At 41.9% G+C, this 23,496-nt stretch overlaps 1 protein-coding gene across 4 annotated transcripts; it reads left to right on the top strand.

Annotated features, from left to right (window-relative positions):
- On the top strand, nucleotides 1–22,082 carry LOC139570613 (V-set and transmembrane domain-containing protein 4-like). Of its 4 annotated transcripts, none has more exons than XM_071392621.1 (9): nucleotides 1–296; nucleotides 793–892; nucleotides 6,982–7,440; nucleotides 19,024–19,074; nucleotides 19,274–19,384; nucleotides 19,737–19,770; nucleotides 19,986–20,125; nucleotides 20,408–20,481; nucleotides 21,234–22,082. In XM_071392621.1, exons 3-9 carry the CDS (start codon nucleotides 7,029–7,031, stop codon nucleotides 21,411–21,413), a joined length of 1,002 nt encoding a protein of 333 aa, XP_071248722.1. In that variant the 5' UTR covers nucleotides 1–296; nucleotides 793–892; nucleotides 6,982–7,028; the 3' UTR covers nucleotides 21,414–22,082. The 4 variants fall into 4 exon arrangements, with proteins under 4 accessions (XP_071248722.1, XP_071248720.1, XP_071248719.1 ...); XM_071392620.1 differs by having other exon boundaries at nucleotides 162–296; nucleotides 19,977–20,125; XM_071392619.1 differs by lacking the exon at nucleotides 793–892 and having other exon boundaries at nucleotides 7–296.
- Nucleotides 22,083–23,496: the final 1,414 nt, after the last annotated feature.

Raw genomic sequence — 23,496 nt, forward strand, 5'->3', positions numbered from 1 at the left:
GAGAACAGAGCATGTACTGTTTCTTATTACACACACATTTTGGGAACGGAGAAAGAAAATGAGAGAGAAGAGACAAAAAGAGAGAAAAGTAGAGTAGGCTAGATGGTGGCCTGGGCTCTGGAGGATGGTGTAACTACTGGAGAGTTGTTATGTGGCTGTGTCTAGATGTATAGCTACATCTTGTTGTATTGCGTCGTTTATTGTATAGGTGCAGTGTGCGTTTATGGATTGGTTGACTGTGGAAATGAACTTCTCCTATGTAATGTATGTTCTCTTGACTAGAGCTCTCATAGCAGGTAAGGTGCTCTATTTACATACTACTACTGTATTCACATACTGTATTACCTCTGCACTAACATACTACTACTCTGTACTTACTTGCTGTTAATTTATCTCTGTATAAGTAGGGATACATAAATAAATACTTTTGCACATTCTTGAGTTTGAATTGTCAGGATACTCTTAACTCTCAACCATGTGAACTTATACAGTACTTTGTCCGGCCACTGTTTTATATGTTATCCCATACAAACATTCTGACATTAACAAAACAGAACCCTATACAGACGCCTTGGATCGCCTTCACATGTTATTGTGTTACAAAGGGGATAAAAAAATAATAATGTATTAATAGAAATTAAATACCTAAAATATGGCTCCATGCATCAAATATATTTTAGAATCACCTATGGCATTGATTGCAGCTATGAGTCTTCTTGGGTAAGTCTATACTTGCTTTGCACACCTGGATTGTGAAATATTTTCCCATTATTCTTTTCAAAATTCTTCAAGCTCTGTCAAGATGTTGGGGATCAAGTCTTGCCATAGACTTTCAAGCAGATTTAAGTCAATACTGTAACTTGCCCGCTCAGGAACATTCACTGTCTTCTTGGTAAGCAACTCCAGTTTAGATTTCGCCTTGTGTTGGAGGTTATTGTCCTGCTTAAAGGGGAATTATTCTCTCAATTTCTGGTGTAAAGCAGACTAAAGCAGACTGTGCTTAGCGCCATCCCGTTTCTTTTAATCCTAAAAACCGCCCAGTATTTGCCGATGTAAAGCATACCTATACCATGACGCAGCCACCATGTTAGAAAATAAGGAGGCAGTTACTCAGTGATGTGTTGTGTTTGCCCCAAACACAAGGCTTTGCAATTAGGCCAAAAAGTGTATTCCTTTACCATGTTTTTTTTTGCAGTATTACTTTAGTGCCTTGTTGCATTCAAGATGCATGTTTTGGCATATTTTGTATGTCACGATCGTCTTGAGGATAAGGAGTGGACCAAGGCGCAGCATGTGAAAAATACATTCTCTTTTTATTAGAGACGAGTGAAACACGAAACGAACACTTAAAACAAAACTAAACAAAACAACAAACGACCGTAAAGCTACAAACGTAAGTGCAATACCAAACGCTACAAACGTTCTACATAGACAATTACCCACAAAACCCAATGCCTATGGCTGCCTTAAATATGGCTCTCAATCAGAGACAATGAACCACAGCTGCCTCTAATTGAGAACCAATCTAGGCAGCCATAGACATACAAACACCTAGACAAGACACTGATCCATTTAACATACAAACCCCTAGACAATCCAAAAACACATACATTCCCCATGTCACACCCTGACCTAACTATAATAATAAAGAAAACAAAGAATACTAAGGCCAGGGCGTGACAGCACCCCCCCCCCCCCCCCCCCCAAAGGTGCGGACTCCGGCCGCAAAACCTAACACAGAAGGGGAGGGTCCGGGGTGGGCCTTCCTATGGCGGCGGCTCGGGTGCGGGACGTGACCCCCACTCCACCATTATCAATACCAGCTTTGGTGTCTCTGGTAGATCCTGGCTGGCTGGCGGCTCTGGCAGATCCTGGCTGGCGGTAGGCTCTGGCTGCTCATGGCTGGCTGGCGACTCTGGCTGCTCATGGCTGGCTGGCGACTCTGGCTGCTCATGGCTGGCTGGCGACTCTGGCTGCTCATGGCTGGCTGGCGACTCTGGCTGCTCATGGCTGGCTGGCGACTCTGGCTGCTCATGGCTGGCTGGCGACTCTGGCTGCTCATGGCTGGCTGGCGACTCTCGCTGCTCAGACGGCGCTGGGCAGACGAGCAGTGCAGGCGGCGTTGGGCAGACGGCCGACTCTGACCTGCTGAGGCGCATAGTAGGCCTGGTGCGTGGTGCCGGAACTGGTGGTACCGGACTGGAGAAACGCACCTCAAGGCTAGTGCGGGGAGCAGGAACAGGGCACACTGAATTCTCGAGGCGCACTATAGGCCTGGTGCGTGGTACCGGAACTGGTGGTACCGGGCTGAGGGCACGCACCTCAGGGCGAGTGCGGGGAGAAGGAACAGTGCGTACAGGGCTCCGGAGACGCACAGGAGGCTTGGTGCGTGGTACCGGAACTGGAGGTACCGGGCTGGGGACACGCACCTGAAGGCTAGTGCGGGGAGAAGGAACAGGGCATACTGGACCCTGGAGACGCACATTAGGCCTAGTGCGTGGTGCCGGAACTGGTGGTACCGGGCTGGGGACACGCCTCTCAGGGCTAGTGCGGGGAGAAGGAACAGGGCATACTGGACCCTGGAGACGCACATTAGGCCTAGTGCGTGGTGCCGGCACTGGTGGTACCGGGCTGGGGACACGCATCTCAGGGCTAGTGCGGGGAGCAGCAACAGGACGCACAGGACTCTGGAGACGCACAGGAGGCTTGGTGCGTGGTGCCGGAACTGGTGGTACCGGGCTGGAGACACGCACCATAGGGCGAGTGCTTGGAGGAGGAACAGGGCTCTGGAGACACACTGGAAGCCTGGTGCGTGGTGTAGGCACTGGTGGTACTGGGCTGGGGCGGGGAGGTGGCGCCGGAAATACCGGACCGTGCAGGCGTACTGGCTCCCTTGAGCACTGAGCCTGCCCAACCTTACCTGGTTGTATGCTCCCCGTAGCCCGACCAATGCGGGGAGGTGGAATAACCCGCACTGGGCTGTGTAGGCGAACAGGGGACACCATGCGTAAGGCTGGTGCCATGTATGCTGGCCCGAGGAGACGCACTGGAGGCCAGATGCGTTGGACCGGCTTCATGACATCCGGCTCAATACTCAATCTAGCCCTGCCAGTGCGGGGAGGTGGAATAACCCGCACCGGGCTATGCACACGTACAGGAGACACCGTGCGCTCTACCGCATAACACGGTGTCTGCCCGTACTTTCGCGCTCCACGGTAAGCTCGGGGAGTTGGCGCAGGTCTCCTACCTGACTTCGCCACACTCCCTTATAGGCCCCCCCCCCCAATAATTTTTTGGGGCTGACTCACAGGCTTCCTACCGCGTCGTCGTGCTGCCTCCATTCGCCGGTATCCCTCCTCGCACTGTTCCAGAGAATCCCAGGCGGGCTCCGGCATTCGCCCTTGGTCGATCGCCCACCTGTCGATCTCCTCCCACGTAGTATAGTCCAGATCCTGCTCCCATTGCCATAAATCCTGTGTATGTTCCTGCTGCCGCTTGACACGCTGCTTGGTCCCGTTCTGGTGGGTAATTCTGTCACGATCGTCTTGAGGATAAGGAGTGGACCAAGGCGCAGCGTGTGAAAAATACATTATCTTTTTATTAGAGACGAGTGAAACACGAAACGAACACTTAAAACAAAACTAAACAAAACAACAAACGACCGTAAAGCTACAAACGTAAGTGCAATACCAAAAGCTACAAACGTTCTACATAGACAATTACCCACAAAACCCAATGCCTATGGCTGCCTTAAATATGGCTCTCAATCAGTTGACCTTACAGATGTTGGATGTATGGGGGACAGAGGAACGTTTAGTCATTCAAAAATCCTGTCAACCCCTATTATTTCACACAGAGTGACTCCATGTAACTTATTATGTCATTTGTTAAGCCACGTGTTACTCCTGAACTCATTTAGGCTTGCCTAAACAAAGGGTCTGAATACTTATGCAATGACTCTATTTTAGTTATGAACTTTCACTTTGACATTACAGAGTATTTTGTGTAGATTGTTGACGAAGAAAAATCAAAGTTCAATTCATTTTAATCCCACTTTGTTATACTTTTGCAAGGCACTGTATCTACCATCTGTCAGCAACAGCAGATAAGCAGTCACTAACTCCTCATATATCAGTTTTGAAGTTCAGAGTGCAAGCATCTCAAAATCAACCACATATCGAAAGTATATAAGCTAGGTATATATATATATATATAGTATATTCCATTAAGCAGATGCTTTTATCCAAAGTGACTTACAGTCATTTGTGCATACATGTTTTACATATAGGTGGAACCCACTATCCTGGCGTTCCAAGCGCCATGCTCTACCAACTGAGCTACAGAGATGTGCGTGCGTGTGTATTTGTGTGTGTGTGTGCGTGGACTGGTTTTGTAAACAAAGAAACAGCGCAGACATAGCTGTGGTTTGGTTGAATTCAGCCCTTGTTCTGACTTCACTGTGTCACTCTGTCTTTGTCCCAAATTGCACCCTATTCCGAATAGTGCACTACTTTTGACCAGAGCCCATGTATGATGACCTGTGGGCTTTTGTCTCTATGGCGTGGTTATGGACAACATATGAACATGGTTATGACATAAAGATATTCCGTACATACACTGCAAAATAAATCTAGTTGTTTCAACTAATTATTCTTAAGTAACTGGTTCCACAGCCATTTTGTTGTTAATTCAACTTTTCGTTCCAAGTGTTACCTGAACTAAAAAAAAACATTAGTTTGCCAAGACTTAGCTCCAACTTGAGAAAACTTAGACAAAAATGCAGTACATTTTAAATTATATGTTTTCTCAATTTGTCTGTTCATTCAATTATAAATTATTATCTGAGCATCTTAACTAAAAAAGGCTAATGTAGCTAGTTACACACACAGTGCTTTTAACATACAAAGCTTTCAACTTACATGATTACATTGTGCATGTTAATTTATACAGTAATTACTATTCAACATTTCCTCACCTTGGATTTGAACTCACAATCTCTTGGCTCATGGCATTCTGATATTGCTGCTACACCACTACGTCTGTGTTCATTTTCTGTTAATCTTACTATTCTCTCATCATTGACTTATTTCAGGAATTGTATTTTCTTCCTGTATAGTTGTCTAATGTTGGTGGGGCACATTATTCAGTTTTAATGTTACTCCTTAATCACTATGATCAATAAAATCATTTTTCTTGAGTGTACTTTTAACAGAGCTGAGATTTACTTTGAACTGCTAAGTGTAGCAACACAGGTGAAATCAGTCATTGACACAGACATGGTTGTGTAGCAGGAAGATTGGAATGCTGTGAATCGAGAGGTTGTGAGTTCAACTCCCAGGTGAAGACATGTTGAATATTAATTACTGGTTAAATGAGCATGTGCAATATAGTAATGTGCTGTGTGTCAAATATGTAAATTGAAAACATTGTATGTTAAAAGCACTGTGTGTGTAACTAATTCCACAGACATTTTTAGGTATGATGCACAAATAATAATTCATACTTGAATGAATAGACAAGTTAAACAAACATATACTTTTTAATATACTTTTTTTTGCAGATAAGACCAAATTCATATTTACAGTGAAAATACATCATATAGCCTTTAGTGGTTATGACGTAAACATATGTGCATGATGCGCAGCGCTAGTTCATACAGGAAACCAGAGTTTCACTCCTCGTTAATATGGCAGTCTATTTAGTCCACCAGGTTCTGCACACACTTCTCTGATGGCTGCCATGCGCAAACTATGCACTGGTGTTCTCGGTGACATGCTATTGCAGGAACATGCGTTACTCGCATGCATGTCTGTTACTTGCTTTCCCACCACTCAACCCAGCCTCCACCTTTTTGGTTTGGTGTTTCCTTCCTGCAATGGTATAGCATGCTCTATGCCTGTAATTATTATTATCTTAACAATATGCATGCTCTGGCAGTGAGCTACTCTGAATTAGCAGAGCCTACCGCCAAGACTAACATATTGCATGTATTGTAATCTTTCTTATAAATGGTTAATTTAGTACGTGGCATTTCCTGTCTGAAATGTGTAACATATGAACTCTCAGGCCATGGACAGACTGTAGGGTTACTAGGGGTAGGAAATATTAACAAGACTAAAGCTCTATAGTAAACTCTCTCTCTCTCTCTCTCTCTCTCTCTCTCTCTCTCTCTCTCTCTCTCTCTCTCTCTCTCTCTCTCTCTCTCTCTCTCTCTCTCTCTCTCTCTCTCTCTCTACCCCCTACCTCTCTCTCTCTCTCTCTCTCTCTCTCTCTACCCCCTACCTCTCTCTCTCTCTCTCTCTCTACCCCCTACCTCTCTCTCTCTCTCTCTCTCTCTACCCCCTACCTCTCTCTCTCTCTCTCTCTCTCTCTCTCTCTCTCTCTCTCTCTCTCTCTCTCTCTCACACACACACACACAAACACTATTTACGGAACACAGATGGTCCTTGTTATCCTGTTGTATTTCTCTCTCTTCCCCCTTTCTCTCAGTGTACAGTAGATACATGTGTTCCACCTGTAGCTGTTCTGTCTCCTCTGGCAAATTGTCCATATTGTTTCCAGACAGACTGACTCCCCTGAACAAACCTGACCCAGCTGGTAGCACTGGGCATCAACACACAACCCCCCTTTAGAAAGTGTACAGTCTGTAAACAAGTCAAACTCTATGGACCTCTCTTAAACCTCTCCAGACCCTGTCTGGACGTCTATTTATCTATAAATGTACTGATGATCCAGTATGAATGTTACAGTTGTTATTCAAGAGGTGATAATGTATTTAGAATCGCAGATAGAGTAGATTTGAGCAATAGTGTCAGTACAATCTCTGAGTAGGTGTGTGTGTGGGCGTGTATGCGTGCATGTGTGTGTGTGTGTGTGTGTGTGTGTGTGTGTGTGTGTGTGTGTGTGTGTGTGTGTGTGTGTGTGTGTGTGTGTGTGTGTGTGTGTGTGTGTGTGTGTGTATGTGTATGTTTGTCCCCACAGGTGTGTGTGAGGCCCTGAACGTGACCGTGACCCCTGGGCCAGTTGTCATGGTTAGGGAGGGTGAGAACCTGACCCTGTCCTGCCTCGTCTCCCAGAAGAAGAGGAGCAACAGCTTCCTTGTCCTCCGATGGCTCTTCTCTCCTCCTCCTCCCTCTTTTGCTCCTCTCCCTCCATCCCCCTCTCCTCCTCTTCCTGAACAGCTGATTGTGAAGTTGACCATGAAGAAGATACAGATCTATGGGAACTACAGTTTCCGGTTCTCCCAGCCCAAGTTCCATCTGTATGAGGAGAGAGAGGGGAGAGAGGGAAGGACAGAGGAGGGAGAGGTGTATGGACTGCTGGTTCTGAATGTGACTCGAAGGGACCGAGGGTTCTACACCTGCAGGGTCCAGGAGATACGCAGACACAGAAACAGCTGGAAGGCTTCGTCTAATGGCACCTCTGCAGCCCAGCTCACTGGTAAGAGAATGTGAGTTGTGTGTGTGTGTTTTTTCATGTGTACCTATGGGTGTGTTCATGTGCTTGTGTGTGTGTGTTACTGCCCAGGACTGCTCTATGGCTATGTAAAGAAGGATGGTCTCAAGGTCAGTTACACAGCTGTTTCCTTCAGCTCAAAATCAGAGCGAGGTTACCTCTAGTCAGTCACAGCTCTCAGAATAGAGCTTTCCTGGCCCTGGTTGTTATGCCACAGATAACTGACTGCCAGTAAAACGATCTACTTGTGTATACACACACAATCATTTCCACCCTACAAGATTATCCTGCCAACGTACAGTTAACAGGCCTGGAGGCTAACAATATGAAGCATGGGGAGACCTGGGACCAATGTATTGAGATAGATTTATATCAAAATGTTAAAAATATATGAGTAGTGAGTCACAAACAAAAGATGTCTTGTGCAAATTAAGAATGACATTTTAAATAAAAATCTGAGTCTTTAAATATACCCATATAGTTTCACAAACAAATGCCATAATCCAAAAGCAAAATTGGTCAAAAACAAATGCTGATTACCTAAAAAATGCAAGACGGATTTTTTTCTGATTAACACAGCACATTACTACTGTAGTATATTTCTTACCTTGCAAACACAATGTGAATATGAAAACATTTGTGACAGGTTACAGGATCTGAGGCGTTTGACGCCAGTTCCTACTTCACAGTAGGGCTGTTTTGCAGAAAAATGCCTTCTTGAACTTTCATGTCGCTTACTTACAAACTTGAATAGGATACGAAAATATGTATACAAATGTTAAATGATGAGCCTAATTTAGCTCAGTAGAAAGCACTGCGCTATACAGCGAGAAAGAAAGGATCCTTCCTGGCTGAAATAGTGGAGTGGTTGGACATGCCGAGATATGAGTGCTGATTGGTCTGTCATGTCACAGGCTTCCTTAGTCAGTATATACAGTGCCTGCAGAAAGTATTGACTTTCTGTTGACTTTCTCCACATTTTGTTGGTTTACAGACTGAATTTAAAATTGATTAAATTGTCACTGGCCTATAGACAGTAAATACCCCATAATGTCAAAGTTAAATTATGTTTTGGGATTTTTTATTTATTTTTACAAATGAATTAAAAGTGAAATGGTGAAATGTCTTGAGTCAATAAGTATTTAACCCCTTTGTTATGGCAAGCCTAAATAAGTTCAGGAGTAAAGATTTGCTTAACAAGTCACATTATAAGTTTCATGGACTCACTTTGTGTGGAATAATAGTGTTTAGCATGAGTTTTGAATGACTATCTCATCTCTGTACCCCACACATAGAATTATCTGTAAGGTCCCTAAGTCAAGCAGTGCATTTCAAACACAGATTCAACCACAAAGACCAGGGAGGTTTTCCAATGCCTCACAAAGAAGGGCACCCGTTGGTAGATGGGTAAACATTTAAAAAGCAGACATTGAATATCCCTTTGAGCATGGTGAAGTTATTAATTACACTTTGAATGATGTATCAATACATCCATGTCACTACAAAGATACAGGCGTCCTTCCTAACTCAGTTGCCGGTAAAGAAGGAAACCGCTCAGTGGTTTCACCATGAGCCCAATGGTGACTTTAAAACAGTTAAAGAGTATAAAGGCTGTGATAGGAGAAAACTGAGGATGGATCAACAACATTGTAATTACTCCACAATACTAACCTAATTGACAGAATGAAAAGAAGGAAGCCTGTACAGAATTTAAAAATTGCAACAAGGCACTACAATACCAATGTCTGAATACAAATAATTATGTTTGGGTCAAATCCAATACAACACACTGAGTACCACTCCATATTTTCAAGCATGGTGATAGCTGCATCATGTTATGGGTATGCTTGTAATCATTTATGACTGGGTAGTTTTTCAGGATAAAAAATACATGTAATAGAGTTAAGGACTGGGCAGTTTTTCAGGATAAAAAATGAACAGAATGGACTTCCTAGAGGAAAACCTGGTTCAGTCTGCTTTCCATCAAACACTGGGAGATGATTTCACCTTTCAGCAGAAAAATTACCTAAAACACAAGGCCAAATATACACTGAAGACCGTGAATGTTCCTGAGTGTCCGAGTTATATATATATATATATTTTTTTTTTATCTGCTTGAAAAAAAGGCTTGAAATTCTATAGCAAGACCTGAAAATGGTTGACTAGCAATGATCAACCACCAATATGACGGACTTTGACAAATTTTGAAAAGAATAATGGCAAATGTTGCATAATCCAGGTGTGGAAAGCTCTTAGAGACTCAGAAAGACTCAGTGTCCCGATCATCTTCGGGAGAAAGAGAGGAGGACCAAGGCGCAGCATGATAAGAATACATTCTTCTATTTATTTAACAAAACGAAGAACACTTAAACAAACTATGCAAAACAACAAACGAACGTGAAGCTATATATTAAACAAGTGCAGACACAGGCAACTTACATAGACAATAACCCACAAAATCCCTAAAGAATATGGCTGCCTAAATATGGTTCCCAATCAGGGACAATGATAAACAGCTGCCTCTAATTGAGAACCAATCTAGGCAACCATAGACATAAAAACACCTAGACAAGATCACACCTCATAAACATACAAAACCCTTAGACTAGACAAAATACATAAATGTCACACCCTGACCTAACCAAAATAATAAAGAAAACAAAGATAACTAAGGCCAGGGCGTGACACACAGCTTTAATTGCTGCCAGATAACACTTTCTGGAAGACAATGTCATGCTGACTCATGTGTTTACATGTGTGGGTGGGGTGCGGCTAAGTCTTAAGAGGAACGAAAAAACTTTACGCACTTTTAAAGGTCCAATGCAGCCATTTTTACCTCAAAATCATATCATTTCTGGATAACAATTAAGTACCTTACTGTGATTGTTATAAATAAAAATGGTCAAAAAGAAACAAAAAGTTATTCTTAGCAAATAGCAATTTCTCAAGCATGAATTTTGCTAGGAGTATCGGGGAGTGGGAAGGGGGAAAACTGAAAACTAACTGTTATTGGCAGAGAGGTTTGGAAACCTCTTTTTTATTGGTATATTAGTAAGGGATAATCAATGAGGGGCTATGCCTTATATGGAAAATAATGAATGACGTGGAATGTTTTCCATGGCGTGTCAACGGAGTGGAACTCACCTTCCACGGAGTTGCATTATTTTTCCCAGAACGTATAGAGCCCCTCTAGAAATGTGTTAATTTGCTGGTAGAAATGTGTTCAACATCCACTGAAGTAGCTAGCAAGTTGTGTGATAGCTACAGTAGTTGCCTTGGTAAGCTTAACTAACCAAACTATCAGTCCTTGTTGCTATTATGAAAAGAGAATTCAACAATGCCAATAATGTCTTCAATTATGCTTTGAAAAGCAGCTTAAATATACTGTAAGAATGAACTTCATAGCCATTGAACGATACCGTGCATTATAGGGAAATAATGCACACTCTAGAATGGCCTTCAAGCTAATCAGAAATTATACTGTGTACAAGTATGTAAGTTGGCTCACTTATTTGTGAGTTGCGTTTTACAGATCAGTTTGCGCAGATTAATGGTACGGCATCCATACTAGGACATCCTCAGTTCTCAAACCAAACTTCCTCAGTTCCTCCTTCTACACAACTTCTACAGTCCTACAACTAAGACTACTACTATTGCAATGTGACTTTGGGTATTCTATACTACTACTACTGCTACTATTACAGTGACTCAGTGGCAAAGTGGTAGAGTGTCCACCCTAAGATTGGAAGGGTGGGGCTTCGATCTCTGGTTGAGTCATACTAAAGACTAAATAAATGTGACCTGATGCCTCTTTGCTTGGCACTCAGCATTAAGGAGATGGATTGGGGGTAAGGCCATATGACAGACTAGTGTCGTTGGTGTCTCAGTGTAGCCTACCATCAGTTAGCAAATGGGACAAAATTAAACAAAAATAGAACTGTTTGGCCATAATGACCATCGTTATGTTTGGAGGAAAAAGGGTAGGCTTGCAAGCCGAAGAACACCATCCCAAACGTGACGCACGGGGGTGGCAGCATCATGTTGTGGGGGTGCTTGCTGCAGGAGGGTCTGGCGCATTTCACAAAATAGATGGCATCATGAGGTAGGAAAATTATGTGGATATATTGAAGCAACATTTCAAGACATCAGTCAAGAGGTTAAAGCTTGGTCGCAAATGGGTCTTCCAAATGGACAATGACCCCAAGCATACTTCCAAAGTTGTGGCAAAATGGCTTAAGGACAACAAAGTCAAGGTATTGGAGTGGCCATCACCAAGCCATCACCTCAATTCTATAGAAAATTTGTGGGCAGAACTGAAATAGCGTGTACGAGCAAGGAGGCCTACAAACCTGACTCAGTTACACCAGCTCTGTCAGGAGGAATGGGCCAAAATTCACCCAATTTATTGTGGGAAGCTTTTGGAAGGCTACCTGAAACGTTTGACCCAAGTTAAACAATTTAAAGGCAATGCTACCAAATACTAATTGAGTGTATGTAAACTTCTGACCCACTGGGAATGTGATGAAAGAAATCAAAGATGAAATAAATAATTCTCTCTACTATTATTCTGACATTCCACATTCTAAAAATAAAGTGGTAATCCTAACTGACCAAAGACAGGGAAATTTTACTAGGATTAAAAGTCAGCAATTGTGAAAAACTGAGTTTAAATGTATTTGGCTAAGGTGTATGTAAACTTCCGACTTCAACTGTATATTTATGCACTACCGGTCAAAATTTTAAGAACACCTACTCATTCAAGCGTTTTTCTTTATTTTACAATTGTGTACATTGTAGAATAATAGTGAAGACATCAAAACTATGAAATAACACAAATGGATTCATGTAGTAACCAAAAAAGTGTTAAACAAATGTCAAAATATATTTTATATTTGAGATTCTTCAGATAGCCACCCTTTGCCTCGATGACAGCTTTGTACATTAAATATGTATATATATGAGGAATTGGAAATGATGCAGACATTTACATTGATGGAAGCTACAATCTATCTGCAGTATAAAAGTTGATCTACCTCTTTTAAAAAAAAATGTCAATACCTGTTTGTGTACCCACTGTTGCGTTAGTTAGTTTGTATTTACTGGTCAAAATCATAAGTTCCACCGTCTTTCCCACCTACCCCACCGGCTACTGTTGTTTTTCTCTTGAGTTGCTCTATGCAACAACCTGCAACTGCGCACTCTTGCTGCATGACAGATGTTATTCCGCTGAAACTAGGTTATGTGTGCGGCACGCATTTGAATATCAACTCAGCAAAAAAAGAAATGTCCTCTCACTGTCAACTGCGTTTATTTTCAGCAAACTTAACATGTGGAAATATTTGTGTGAACATAACAAGATTCAACAACTGAGACATAAACTGAACAAGTTCCACAGACATATGACTAACAGAAATGGAATAATGTGTCCCTGAACAAAGGGGGATCAAAATCAAAAGTAACAGTCAGTATCTGGTGTGGCCACCAGCTGCATTAAGTACTGCAGTGCATCTCCTCCTCATGGACTCCACCAGATTTGCCAGTTCTTGCTGTGAGATGTTACCCCACTCTTCCACCAAGGCACCTGCAAGTTCCCGTACATTTCTGGGGGAATGGCCCTAGCCCTCACCCTCCGATCCAACAGGTCCTAGACGTGCTCAATGGGATTGAGATCCGGGCTCTTTGCTGGCCATGGCAGAACACTGACATTCCTGTCTTGCAGGAAATCACGCACAGAACGAGCAGTATGGCTGGTGGCATTCTCATGCTGGAGGGTCATGTCAGGATGAGCCTGCAGAAAGGGTAACAAATGAGGGAGGAGGATGTCTTCCCTGTAACGCACAGCGTTGATTGCCTGCAATGACAACAAGCTCAGTCCGATGATGCTGTGACACACCGCACCAGACCATGAAGGACCTTTCACCTCCAAATCGATCCCGCTCCAGATTACAGGCCTCGGTGTAACACTCATTCCTTCAACGATAAACGCGAATCCGACCATCACCCCCGGTGAGACAAAACCGCGACTTGTCAGTGAAGAGCACTTTTTGCCAGTCCTCTCTGGTCCAGCGATGGTGGGTTTGTGCCCATAGACGACGTTGTTGCAGATGATGTCTGGTGAGGACCTGCCTTACAACAGGCCTAGAAGCCCTCAGTCCATCCTCTCTCAGCCTATTGCGGACAGTCTGAGCACTGATGGAGGGATTGTGCGTTCCTGGTGTAACTCGGGCAGTTGTTGCCATTCTGTACCTGTCGCGCAGGTGTGATGTTCGGATATACCGATCCTGTGCAGGTGTTGATACACGTGGTCTGCCACTGCGAGAACAATCAGCTGTCTGTCCTGTTTCCCTGTAGCGTTGTCTTAGGCGTCTCACAGTACGGACATTGCAATTTATTGCCCTGGCCACATCTGCAGTCCTCATGCCTCCTTGCAGCATGCCTAAGGTACATTCACACAGATGAGCAGGGACCCTGGGCATCTTTCTTTTGGTGTTTTTCAGTTAGTAGAAAGGCCTCTTTAGTGTCCTACGTTTTCATAACTTTGACCTTAATTGCCTACCGTCTGTAAGCTGTTAGTGTCTTAACGACCGTTCCACAGGTGCATGTTCATTCATTGTTTATGGTTCATTGAACAAGCAAAGGAAACAGTGTTTCATCCCTTTACAATGAAGATTTGTAAAGTTATTTGGATTTTTACAAATTATCTTTGAAAGACAGGGTCCTGAAAAAGGGTTGTTTCTTTTTTTGCTGAGATTATTTCACATACTTTGCAATTGTTTAGACTACTTTGTGCATGATTTTCTATTGTACTACATAATTGATACGGCATATACCTCCACTACACTACTTTGATACGCATAAGTGGGACCTGCGTATATCGCCCACTACACTACTGCACTCAAGAGGATCTCATAGCGTGTGTGACATTGTAGTGTTTTACTTACCGGGAGTGTCCAAAGATGGGCTGACTGAAAATGACTTCTTCCAGGTGGAGAACTGCAGTACATCAAGTCGTGCCTCTTCTGGTGGTTGCGTCATATTTCTTTCCATACTTTCCGTTGAAGCTTGCATCGCTGCATGCTTCAAAATAAGTACACATTCGAGAAGTGCCCTCCGTGCTCCGTTTTGCATACTTTGATTTGGACTCATACTCTGACCCTCCCATGCTCCACTTTTTGTGCTCGGAGCACGGTAGTATACATTTTGAGAAAGACCCTGTGTGAATAGTTAATAAGTACAAATCATGGACAATGTAAAATGCATCAACACATCTTATACTTATACCTAAAACTAAATATTCCATATGTTCATAAAAAAAAAAAAAATTGCCTTAAAGGAATGATGAGAACTGAGGAAGTCCTAATATGCATGCCATGTTTTTGATATGCACAGCAACTCAGAAATATGTGAGCCAAATCGTAAATATGGGAGGGCAGTCACAAATGTAATGCAAATACATAAAATACATAAATATATACACAAATACATAAAATGCAAATCATAAAAGTAATCTGTTGAGTCACAAATGTTGTCACATTCGCGAAAACATATTTGACAACTGTTGTGTTCGCAAAATAACAAACATAGTATGTTTGTAAAGTGTTCCGTGTTATTCAGAAAAAAATGTCTTGCATTTATTTGCGAATCATCATTTGTTGACTCATTTGCTTTTTGATCATGACATATTTTTTTTAAACTATATGGGAATATTTACAGACTGTGATTTTTATGTAAAAGTTGCATTTTATATTTGCACAACACATCTTTTCTTTCTGACTCACTACGTGTATATTGTTTTCTATATACAGTATATATATAAATCTCCATACCGACGCCACACACACACACACACACACACACACACACACACACACACACACACACACACACACACACACACACACACACACACACACACACACACACACACACACACACACACACACACACACACACACACACACACACACACTGTGTGAACTTATTGTTTTGACATGGAAGCATACTGGGGTTAGCTAGACTCACAGAGAGACACACTAATTTCTTCCATCCATTCAGTGTTTCCTTGTGAATTACAGGGAATTCCTGGGTTTCCATCAAATTCAAAAAGTCTATAATTTAGCTTTCACTTGTCTTTAGCAAATACATTCTACCTGACGTCAGCTAACTAGCTTGTTTTTGTACTTGGGTCCAGGATCCCCAGGCAACCTCATTTAGACTGGGGTTATATTCATTACGGCAAACCTTATTATTATTATTATTGCTAAATACTGCATAATTTAAACACTTGTCCCCTAATCCCCCGTCCCCAAAACATGTGTAAATATTGGACTATAACTTCTGCCTTCCTGTATTATACTTATGCTAAAATGTCTATTCTATTTTACTGAGCCATTTACTTTATGTTCTTATTCCTATATTTTATTATTTCTAATTGCTGTTGCATTGTCGAGTAGGAACCTGCAAGTAAGCATTTAGCTGGACCGTGTATACCATGTGCAGGGATACGACTAATAAAACTATTTTGCAATGGAAAATGATTCTTATTGGAGGAACACTTCAGGTAGTCCCTCCCTGTTTCAATAAGGTTGTTTTTCTCTGCTTAGAGAGTAGTTGTTGTTGTTAGTTGTTTTTCTCTGCTTTTTCTCTGCTTTCTCTGCTTTCATGCCCAATGAATACGACCCCGGATTCTCAACACAGCAGGATGAGTGGGTCGTGGCATGAAAAAATGCCCCGGGCCCAGTTTCCCGATAGTGATGGAACAATAATGATAGAGTAGGATTGAAAGCTTTCTCCATTCAAATCTTTCCTTAACATTATAATTATTTCACAATACTGACAACGGATCAGCTCCTACAGAGATATTACTACCTACGGCTGCAAATATTGAGGCTGCTTATTATAATGCTTACCCTATGAAAATGCACAAAATCACAGATTTGGAACATCGTTGCGCACATGTTAGGTTACACATCATAAAATATATGGAGGCAAATACAGACAGTAGCCTACAAATAGCGAAATATAACTAAATTGATTAAAATAGTCTACTTTTTTAATGCGGTCATTTCTGTTTTCATTTTAAGCATATTTCTGTGTCGCTTGTTTACATCAATTGCAAATACATTGGCAACTTTGTGTAAACCTTTGGCATCTCAGAAATGTACTTACTGCAGAAAAACAGACGCAAAACAGTTTGAAGGAAGATCGAGAGAGAGAGAGAGAGAGAGAGAGAGAGAGAGATGAAGTGTAGTTGACTGTTCAACTCAGTCCCTTTCAGTCAGAAAACAAAGACTACACCCTGCTGAGACAGCCCACTCACTCACCTCGGAACATATATGCTATAACAGATAGCCAACTCTTGCCCACACACTTAACCCTAACCCAGACCAGTCAGAGCGGAGATGCTGTAGCAAGCAGAGAGATGGCCAACTCTCGCCCACACACTCACCCCAGACCACTGTCTGCAGCCAAATGCTGACTTCTGCTCTTTTTAACTACGTTGCGGAGAACAGTCAGTGCTGTTCATATAAATGAACATAATCTTTAATTCAGTATGTTTATATGACATCATTGGTGCTTTTACATACACTCGCTCAACTGCCTTTTGACTAGAGCAAACAGTATAAAAGGTTGAACATCTGGCCTCAGAAATGCTTTTATATTCTCAATGCACATCTGTCTGATGTAGAAGCTATAGGACTAGTAGAAACAGATGAAACCATGGCTGTGTCCAAATATCCGTACTTGTGTTCTAAATAGTACACTGATTGGATATGCTAAAATAGAACGTTTTTATGGTAGCCCATGTGATATTTTGAAAATTTAGTATGATTTAAATGCCAGGATGTCATACTCATTTCGGCGTTTCATCTTGTAGAATTCGCTGCACGCTATTGATGAAGAGAATCATCTTTTCAGATCCATGTGTGTTTGACAACCGCTGATTATCAGCTGATAATCAGATGAGGGTATGCACAGTACCAAAATGTACAAATGGCGGTAAACAATGCATTTGCATATTAGATAATGCATCCTCAGTATAGGTGAGCCTAGTATTTTGATATTTGTTCCTTACTACATACAGCTTTACTAAACAGTACGTTATAAATAGTGTGTAGTATGATAAGTACACAGTAAGCAGTTTTAGTATGTAGTAGGTGAGACAGATTTCGGACACGGCCCATGTCAATCAATCAATAAATGTATTTATAAAGCTCTTTTAACATCAGTAGATGTCACAAAGTGCTTTTACAGAAACCCAGCCTAAAACCCCAAAGAGCAAGCAATGCAGATGTAGAGGCACGGTGGCTAGGAAAAACTCCCTAGAAAGGTAGGAACCTAGGAAGAAACCTAGAGAGGAACCTGGCTCTGAGGGGTGGTCAGTCCTCTTCTGGCTATGCTGGGTGGAAATTATAAGAGTACATGGCCATTAAGGCCAGATCGTTCTTCAAGATGTTCAAACATAAATATTTAGTACTGTGTGTTTGTGTGTCTGTGTGAGCCCCTCACTAACAAGCCTCATCTTTCTTGGAACGCCAGCCCTCCGCATCATTTCAGTTATCAGCAAGGTTAGCCTCTGTTCAGACAAATACAGCTGTATGCGCTCTATCTCTACAGTATATCACTAACTATTACTGAGATACTGTACAAGTCAATATTTAGGTAAAAATGTAAACATGACAGCATTATCTCAATGTACCTGGAGCAGATATGCTATATGGGTGGTAAGAATAGAAAGCCATCTCAGGTTAACTGAAGTGAGTCAGTATTAATGTTGTATCACTCCCTCTTTTAAAGAGGCATATTAAAATCCCATTTACAGGTTCAGAGGCTAAGTATGTAGAACACCTCTCATCTCTCCTCTCCTTTGTCTATCCTCCATCTCTCCTCAATCTCACTCCTCTCCTCTGTTCTCCTAAATGCCCTTGGTTCATACTGAAAGCCTTATCTGGCACACTCATTTCCACACACATTCATACTCAAATCCACAAACGTTCATATTCATGCACACACTCATTCATAATCATGCACACTCATATGTGCACGCCCGCACAAGCTCACTAGACTTGTAGATGGGGGAACCCCCTCACTCTCCAGCCAGCCCTGTCTGTGGGGTTGTGTGGGTTTGGCATGCCCTGCAGTCATCTCTCTCTGCCTCAGTCTGGGTCTGGGTCTGGGTGTATTTCAGTGTATTTCTGTAAACCACTGAGGGAGTCTGTCTGCTGCAATGGGTGAATGCACACAAAGAATGTACCATTTCACTAACATACATATTTCAGTTTTCCTCTGTCTTCAGCAAACACTCTAGTCTACTGTTTTCATTGAGTTTCTTAGACTACATTAGATGAAATGCTAATGTTCAGACCTGGGTCAAATACATACAGTACACAAAATAGTATGACAAATACTTGAGGTGCACTTGATTTAGCACTTGAGGTGCACTTGATGAGGTGCAGTCTAAAAAAGTGCTAACTCTGCCCACCCTGCACACAGGTGAGTAAAATGAAGCACTTGACATTTATATTTGATTTTTCACTTACTGTATCCAATGTTCTCTTTTTATGTCAGTATACATCCCACTGGACAGGAGCGATGAGGGAGTGTGGCGTCTATTTGGAGGTAGAGTTTTCTCATATGTCTTTACTCAGCCCATCATTGTCCTGTACTGACAACATTAGCGCTAGTGTTACACTTCTTTCTAATCAGAAACAAACCCAACCTGGAATCAAAACATGACATTCCTGTGCCTGTCTTACTCTTCCAGATGTGTTATAGATGTGTCCCCACTTTGATAGTAAAACATGTATGTGTGTTCCAGATGTCTACTTGTGTGCAGTGCTCCTCTGCTCCTTGGGACTGCTCTCCATCTTCCTGTTCACGCTGGTCCTCACCTGCCAGTATCTGCACACACGTCATACACTCAAAAAAGGTACACACACACTCAAAGGTTACAATTTATCTTCCCCGTCACTTGTGTTTCGTAGCCTTGTGTGCCTGGCTTACAGAAAGAAACAGTGTTTCACTAATTCTGTACCATCATTGTTTTTTTTTTAACCTTTATTTAACTAGGCAAGTCATTTAAGAACAAACATTTTTTTCAATGACAGCCTAGGAACAGTGGGTTAGGAACAGCGCCTTGTTCAAGGGCAGAACGACATATTTTTACCTTGTCAGCTCGGGGATTCAATCTATCAACCTTTCGGTTACTGGTCCAACGCTCTAACCACTAGGCTACCTGCCGCCCCCTGTTAGCCCCTAACTCTGACTTCTCTTCTCTACAGCCAGTTATTACCTGGTCAAGTGTCCAGAGAGCTGGTAAGTCTTTACCATTAATTCATAATCTCCATGATCAATAGCTAAAGCTCACATTAATACTGTACACAACTTGGAAGATCATAGATTAATACAATTTAGACAACTTCCAAAGTTACGTCTTTCTAAAATAACTTATATCTTATAAGGGTGATTGACGGTCGTTGCTGCTTAAACACCCATTAATGTTAACCCCTGCTGTTCCTGAGTAACCCCAGCTCTGGAGAGATGGTGACCAGTTCAGTGAGCTCCTCCAGACTGTCTCCTGGAAACCACAGGAAGGAGAAGAGACACAAAGCATGCAGGAGAGACACACCCAGAGAACCAGAGGAGACACCACCACACATACCAGAGAAAGGTACAATACATCTATGTACTCAAGAATGACCTCAAAACAGTAGCATTCAAATATAATGACTAGAACGGGGAAACCCCTTTAGATCATGGCACTTTGACAATACATTCATGGCTATGTCCAAATTGGCCGCCGGTCCGCAACCAGCACAGAACGTTGACCAGAATGGGAATGTCCATTCTAGTATATCTATGAGAATAGATAGATAATCCTAGATAAACAATAATTTAGAATACCTATTACAGTTTTGACCTAGTAGAAATCAATCATGTTATTCTGTTCCAGTGCCTGTAGCTGCAGAGAGACAGAGTCCCAGGAAGCCTCTACGCTTAAAGAGCCAGCCCAGGAGGCCGGTTAGGGTAAGAGCTCCTCTTATTGTTCACCCACACCCTCAGCCCATTACAACACATTAATAATGTTATATTATTACATTACAGAATTTATGCCTTCTGAGTCATATCCTTATATTAATAATTTTCTGAGTTTAATCTTTTTGTTACAAATTGTATAAGGTTTACATTTAAAAGCACATTTTCCTATATTTTTCAATTGAGTTATTGGGCATAGAAGCTAAGAAGGGAGCTGGTCTCAGAGGGCTGTTGTGTGTGTTCTCTACTGTTATTATTGCTGTTCTGTTCTCCTGTTATGAGCCTGCTAATTCTAGTCAATTTTATTGCTTCCCCAACACAATTATTTATTCAGTCATAAAAATATTGACCACAACAAAAAAATCTAAGAATCACCAATCATTTTTCAATCTGTCGGTAGCAAAGGGTTGCTCTAATTGGTTGTAATTCACCTAGTCTGAATTTGATTGGCCAGGAAGGACCTGAATGAGTCGCTTGCCACAGATTGCTGATTGGATTAGTGTGACTAGAAAGGGATCTGAGGACATGGGATAGAGGTCCTTTTATACCGAATCATCTATCACTACACACAATTCCCCCTCCCTAGATCCCTGTCCAGTTTTTCCACTACACAATGTTCTCCTGTTATACTAAATGTTATCCTGTTATAAACAAATACCTTCAATGACTGCAAATGATAGGGAGAGAGGTTTTAACTATGTCAACCTTTAACTCTCCTTTTCCACTCCTCTCCTCTCTTCCAGTCGAGCGTCTATGAGGAGGACAGCCTGACGTATGCAGAGTTGGAGCTAGTACGACCCAGGCCTGAAACCCCCTCCTCCACCTCTCCGTCTTCTCTCTCCATCCCCGAGCCTCTAGCCTCCAGCCCTTCCAGCTCTGACACTGTCTACGCCCAGATCCTATTCCGGGAGAAACCGCTGTAGATGTCTTATTTAACCAGGAAAGAATTTTGAGTTTGAAAACATATTTTTGTGTAGGCGACCTGGCAAGATAAAGTACATAGACTCATCGGATCTTTGGCACTGCCTTTTGGCCATTGATGTGCGCCAATAGACTGTGTTAGCCTGCTGAGCCAAAGTTTTGGCACAAGCTACGAACCTTCAAGGTTTCAGACAGAGCATAGTTCACTGAACCACATCCATTAAACAAACACATTATTATTTCAAAGGACTCAACGAGATAAATGAGAAAAACCTGCTTCACACTTTGACTCTATTGATTAAATATCTATGTGGTTTTGTATGTTGTTTGTGTGCATCGCTGGTGGTTTTGTCTAGGTGCCAGATTTTCTGTGTTAGAGATAATAATTGTTTCTGCATTCAACAATGCTAGCTACATGCCAGCTACTGTATATCATTACCTTGCAAACATATTGGCAAAACAACAAGTTGGCTCAGGCAGAAAGCATTGGAACTCTGTTTAATGTTGAAATGTGTAAATAGGCTACTAATGTATCTAACGATTGTGGAGATGTTTCATATATAAATTGCTGTATACATCATTTTAGAACTGAATTTAACCTGAAATACATATGATATGGTCCTTCTTTTCATATTTGTTTCCCGTTTCAATAAACTGTTTGAGTTCGTAAACAACTGTCCATGACCTTTAGACTCTCTTGAGCATATAGACCCACATCTACATCAGGGTAATCAGGAAAATATATGGCAGAAAATCTAAGGCTAAACACTAGAAATAGCTTATAGACACAGAGATCTCACGGGACAGAAAGACAGACATCTTACTTAAGCACAGCAGCACTCCTCATTTTCAGTCTATGTTCTAGATTTTCAACAACACACCCCAGTCATAAACACCACAGACATAAACACGTGACTCATCCCAGAGGTAGGAGGTTCCATGCTCTACTGCCCACCAGGGGTGAAGGAGGAGGCCATTTTGTGAAGGTCAGATTGTGAAGGATGGATGGAGTGATGGGATGGATGGAGAGAATGAGAGAGAGAAAGTGGGGGCAGAGAGCGAGAAGAGAGATATGAAGGAGGAGGAGGTGGAGTCAGTGACTGGGATGAACCCTCTAATGGGAACATTTATTCAAATTAAACGAATTGTAATCACGCTTAATAATTAGCTTTACAGTGCACTATAATTGGGTTAAACTACAAGATGGTTCTGCCTAGGTGCTATAATTTATTTGATTTAATTATTCTGAGGAACCCAACGGTGTGGCATTTAATATCATAAAGCCAGTGGAGGAGAGAGAACGGCCGTGGACTGTTGTCTCTGAGAAGGTCATAGCTGGCTCTATGGGAGAGTTATGGGACTATTTTCCAGTCTATTAAGCCACTCCACTTAGCACAATTAGCATCACGCTCAAAGGTTAAAGACAGAGCCCAGCAAACCAAAATGAGTTCTGTAAAAGTTCCCAGAACATTCGCTAGGTTGAGGCAAATGTTCTCATAACAGTAGTGTTTGTATAAAACATTCACCTGACGTTGTAAGAACTTTCCCATTACACAATTTAGTCTGTTCTTTAAAAGGTTCCCAGAATGTTTCATTAGGTTGTGGGAACATTGTGGTGACATCACAAAATATATTTTCGCCAAAACACCAAAACTGTCCAGTTGTGTGGTTAATTATACAATGTTTCTTTTAGGGTGAAAAAAACATTCACCTGATGTTACAAGAACGCTCCCAGAATATTGTTTTTAATGGTCTTTAATAGTTCCTAACATATTTATTTAGGTTGTGGAAACATTGTGGGGGCATGACAAGAGATATGTTGCCAAAACACAAACACTGCCCAGTTGTGCTGATGATTACAATGTTGTTATTACGTTGAAAAAACATTTGCCTGATGTTGCAAGAACTTTCCCAGAACACATTTTTTATGTTCTTTCAAATTTCCTAAAACATTTATTTAGGTTTTGGGAACATTGTGGGGATATGCCAAGATATTTGTTCCTATAACACTAAAACTGTCCAGTTGTGTTGACATTCAGATATTTGTTTCACGGTGCACAAAACATTCCTTTGATGTTGCAATTA

The sequence above is a fragment of the Salvelinus alpinus genome, chromosome 3 (assembly GCF_045679555.1).
Source record: "Salvelinus alpinus chromosome 3, SLU_Salpinus.1, whole genome shotgun sequence".
Classification (NCBI taxonomy): domain Eukaryota; kingdom Metazoa; phylum Chordata; class Actinopteri; order Salmoniformes; family Salmonidae; genus Salvelinus; species Salvelinus alpinus.

Bases quoted from the DNA above. Each gene is read 5' to 3' on its own strand.
- LOC139570613 (XM_071392618.1), top strand. From the start codon at position 224: ATGGATTGGTTGACTGTGGAAATGAACTTCTCCTATGTAATGTATGTT. The intron at 7,441-19,023 runs GTAAGAGAATGT...TTTTTATGTCAG, and splicing joins CTCTGCAGCCCAGCTCACTG to TATACATCCCACTGGACAGG. The intron at 20,482-21,233 runs GTAAGAGCTCCT...CCTCTCTTCCAG, and splicing joins AGCCCAGGAGGCCGGTTAGG to TCGAGCGTCTATGAGGAGGA.